The sequence below is a fragment of the Lepidothrix coronata genome, unplaced genomic scaffold (genome assembly GCF_001604755.1).
Source record: "Lepidothrix coronata isolate B3197 unplaced genomic scaffold, Lepidothrix_coronata-1.0 Scaffold54, whole genome shotgun sequence".
NCBI classification, from domain to species: domain Eukaryota; kingdom Metazoa; phylum Chordata; class Aves; order Passeriformes; family Pipridae; genus Lepidothrix; species Lepidothrix coronata.
In genome coordinates, this window is record NW_016690234.1 from 1,161,411 (window position 1) to 1,165,631 (window position 4,221).

The 4,221-nt window shown below is 63.8% G+C and overlaps 1 protein-coding gene across 2 annotated transcripts; it reads left to right on the plus strand.

Annotated features, from left to right (window-relative positions):
• Window positions 1–11: 11 nt before the first annotated feature.
• CTU2 (cytosolic thiouridylase subunit 2) lies at window positions 12–4,192 on the plus strand. 2 transcript variants are annotated; one of them, XM_017816212.1, is made up of 15 exons: window positions 12–345; window positions 699–773; window positions 1,245–1,323; window positions 1,402–1,461; window positions 1,537–1,597; window positions 2,038–2,147; window positions 2,236–2,525; window positions 2,601–2,736; window positions 2,840–2,971; window positions 3,067–3,158; window positions 3,243–3,334; window positions 3,422–3,497; window positions 3,598–3,664; window positions 3,741–3,799; window positions 3,881–4,040. In XM_017816212.1, the coding sequence occupies exons 1-15, from the start codon at window positions 266–268 to the stop codon at window positions 3,930–3,932; spliced, it is 1,461 nt and encodes a 486-aa protein (XP_017671701.1). In that variant the 5' UTR covers window positions 12–265; the 3' UTR covers window positions 3,933–4,040. The 2 variants fall into 2 exon arrangements, with proteins under 2 accessions (XP_017671701.1, XP_017671700.1); XM_017816211.1 differs by lacking the exon at window positions 3,422–3,497 and having other exon boundaries at window positions 3,881–4,192.
• The last annotated feature ends 29 nt before the right edge of the window (window positions 4,193–4,221 follow it).

A 4,221-nucleotide genomic window follows, 5' to 3' on the forward strand; every position in this document is an offset into this window, starting at 1 on the left:
CGCGACCGGAGCGCTCGGGGACACGGCGGGACACGGCGGGATACACCGGGACACGGCGGGGCCGAGAGGAGCCGAGCAGGCCCCACCGGGACTGAGCAGGATCCACCGGGACTGAGCAGGATCCACCGGGACACACCGGGACTGAGCAGGATCCACCGGGACACACCGGGACTGAGCAGGATCCCACGGGACACACCGGGACTGAGCAGGATCCCACGGGACACACCGGATCCACCGGGACTGACCGGGGCCGAGCGGCACCTCCATGTGCGACGTGTCGGGTGACGGTGGCGGGTGCGGGGCGGACACGGAGCCGCCGCGGCGCCGCCGCGCACCGAGAGACAGGTGAGAGCCCTCTCGGGACCAGGATGAACCCCCGGTAACCTCGCGGTATCCTCCAGACATCCCCGCCGTGCTGCCTCCGGTACATCCCCTGTGCTCCCCCAGTACCCCCCGGTACCGCTCCGTTCTTCTCCCGGATGTGTTCCCGATATCTCTCTGGTACCCTCTGGAGCTGCCTCTGGTGCTACCCCCTCCCCCCCGGTGCTGCCCCTGTACCCCCTGGTGCTCCCCCTGGTACCTCCCGGTAATGCCCGGTAGCCCCTCGTGCTGCCCTGGGACTGGGACCGCCGTCCCCCGGTACCGCCCCCGGGGGGGTCGAGTCCCGGTGTCCCCGGTGACCGGCCGTGTCCCCACAGCCACCCCCGAACCTGCATGAAGTGCGGGCAGGGCACGGCCGCCCTCATCATCCGCGTCGGGGACCCCTTCTGCCGGTGAGGGATCGGATGGGGACAATGGGATGGGGGACATCAGGCTGGGGGGTATTGGGTGTTCGGGATGTTTGGGCTTGGGGACACCGGGACTTGGGGATATTGGGACATCAGGGCTTGGGGACTTTGGGGTCTTTGGGGTTTGGGGACATCAAGCCTTGGGGACATTGAGTCTTGAGGATGTGGGGAATTGGAGACATTGGGTCTTGGGAACATGGGAGCCTGGGGACGTTGTATCTCATGGACCTTTGTTTCTGGGACACAGGGTCTCAGGGAAGTGGGGGCTTGGGGACATGGGGTCTCTGAGGCATCAAGTCTCAGGGACGTTTGGTGTCTGGGATGTTGGGACTTGTGGACATGGGATCTCTGAGACATTGGTCTCAGGAAGAAGGCTGGGAGTGGGGGACTTGAGGACGTTGGGGCTCAGGGACATGGGGCCTGGGGACAGTGGAACAGACTCAGGGGTTCCCACAGCGGCTGCTTCCGTGAGTACTTCGTGCACAAATTCCGTGCAATGCTGGGCAAGAACCGTGTCATCTTCCCTGGAGAGAAGGTACCAGGGGTGGGGGAATGCTGAGGGGGGACCCAGTGGTGGCACCAGGGCCGGTGACTGTCCTTGTTGTTCTTGCAGGTGCTGCTGGCGCTGTCGGGGGGCTCAGCCTCCAGTGCCATGGTCCGGCAGGTGCAGGAGGTGAGAGGGGGGCTCGGGAGGGGTCGGCAGGGGGGGCACAGCTCACCCACCCTGCTCACCCTGTGCCTCTGACAGGGGCTCAGCCGGGAGGCGGCCAAGAGGCTCCGCTTCATCCCCGGCCTTGTCTACGTTGAGGGTAAGGATGAGCCCTGCTGCCTGCTCCGTGTCCAACTGCCCATTCCCAGACCTGTTCCCAGCTCATTCCTGGCCCTGCCGCATGTTCAGTGTCCAACTGCCCATTCCCTGTCCCGCTACCTGCTCCCAGCTCTGCTGCCCCTTCCCTTCCCCAGTGTCTGTTCCCTGCCTCACTGCCTGCTCCTTGCCCCATTTCTGGCCCCACTGCCTGCTCCCAGCCCCAGTGCCTGCTCCCTGCCCCATTCCCAGCCCCACTCCCCCCTCCCTGCCCCACTACCTGCTCCCAGCATAGGATCCCACTGCACCATGCCAGACCCAGGGTGCTGCCACCCAGCCCAGCAAGGCCGGGGCACCCTGGGTTGTCCTCCTGGCCCCATGGGTGTGGTGGGTGCCCCTTCCTCACCGTGACAGTGGCCCTGGCACTGCCCACCTGCCTTCCAGAGGGAGCTGTGCGCAGGCAGAGCCCAGAGCAGCGGGAGCAGACCCTGGCCCACATGGAGACCTTGCTGCGGGCCACCGGCTTCCCCTACCACGTGATCCACCTGGAGGAGGTATTGAGGTGACATGGAGACAGGCGCTGAGGTGAGAGGACACACCTGGACAACCCAACTTCCCTCTGTATCTGTCTCTGCCCCACAGGCACTGGAGCTGCCCCCATCCATCTTACAGCCAGGGCCAGAGCAGTCCAGCAAGTCCGGCCCATGTGGCCCCTCCTACAAGGAGGCTGTGGACAGCTTTATCCAGCAGAAGCGACAGGAGGGGGAGGGGGAGAGTGCCACCTCTCTGCCTGGCCATAGCACCCAGGACATGCCACTGGGACCCCTGTACACTCCCCACCTGCCTGACACTGCCCAAACCCAGGAGCTGCTTCGGATCTTCGAGGCCGTGGAGACAGCAACAGCACGGGAGGAGCTGCTGCAGATGCTGCGGTGAGGGGCTGATCCTGCCCGGCTCCAGCACCAGTGTGGCATGGTGGCTCTGAACCGGTGTCACCTCATCCCCAGGACCCACCTCATCCTGCAGATGGCCCGGAGCAGGGGCTACTCCAAGGTGATGACGGGTGAGACCTGCACCCGCGTGGCCATCAAGCTCCTCACCAACCTGTCGCTGGGCCGTGGTGCCTTCCTTGCTGTCGACACGGTGAGCTGGGGACGGTCCCCTGCACCCGAGGGGTGACATGATGCCATGGGGGGTATCCAAGGCTTGGTGGTGGCACAGTCCCCTGGCAGCCACACACCCACAGGGCTTCACGGACAAGCGTCACGGTGATGTGATGGTGGTGCGGCCCATGCGGGACTACACGGCCAAGGAGATCGCCTTCTACAACCACTTCTTCAACATCCCCACTGTCATTGTGCCACCCCTCTTCACCAAGGTAGGGGTGTCCCATGTTGGGGATCCCAAGCTGTGTCTCCATGGTGGGGACAAACCTCCCAGTCTTGTCCCTACCCTTTCCACTTGCCCCCACAGCGCCGGGAGAAGCCCAGCATCCACCACCTGATCGAGCGCTTCCTCCTGGGGCTGCAGGAGGATTTCCCCTCCACCATCAGCACTGTTTACCGGTACAGGGACCTCCATGTGGAGGTACAGTGGGGTGGGGGGAGTGAGTGGGGGATTGGGGTGCACTCACCCTGTGTTGGCTGCAGGACAGGGGAGAAGCTGAGCCCAGACCCAGCCAAGGCCAGCAGTGAGTCCCAGCGCTGCCTCCTCTGCCTCTGTGGCCTGGACATTGAGGGAGGTGAGTGGGTTGGGCATGGGGGGCTCGGAGGATTTGGGGAATAGCTGTGCACCCCACAATTGCCCCCCTGCCCTCTGGCTGTTGCAGAGGAGGAGTTGGCCCTGGAGCCCACACTGATCTGGGAGGAGCTGGAGCCAGTGGGGAATGGGTGCTGCCAGCAGGGGTGAGCATGTGGGCAGGGGGGATTCCAGCATTCCATACCCCCTCTGAGGCCACCCCAGTGGCACCAATGAGTGTCCCTGTCCTTGTTGCTGTTCCCACAGGGCTGAGAGCAAAGCTGCCTATATTCCACTACTGTGCTACAGTTGCCGCCTCACCTTCAAGGAGCTGGTGAGGCTTTTGAGGTGCAGTGGGGTGGTTCTCTATGGGGATGGGGATCTCCAGCCTCACCCCTCATCTCTTGCAGGGCCCCCTCACCACACTGCCACCATACATGCGTGCTGAGGCCCAGCGCAGGATCCACAGGTAAGGGGGGTGGGAGTCCCCTCCCCGCTAGCTCAGCCTCCAATGCCATGTCCATCCATCCAGTGTGTCCATCCCTTGCAGTGCAGAGATGGAGCGGCAGACACAGGAGAACCAGGAGCGCAGCAAGAGCTGAAGGGGTTGGGGACGGGGGGAACACAGACCCCCGTCCCTCAGTGGCACTACTGGGGCAGGTGCCAGCCCCACCAGAGCTTGGTGGGGACCCCTGGCACCCATTTCTGCTCCAGCCAAGGGCAGGGAGAGCCCCCCCCATTTATTGGGGGCCAGGAGTGCTGGTAACCCCAGGGTAGCATGTCCCTGGTCCCCCACCCTCCCTGCCCCAGCTACCTGTCAGCCAGGGAGACCTCAAGTTTGTTTTATTCAATATCTATATAAATAAACCATTTGAATTAATAAAAAACAAA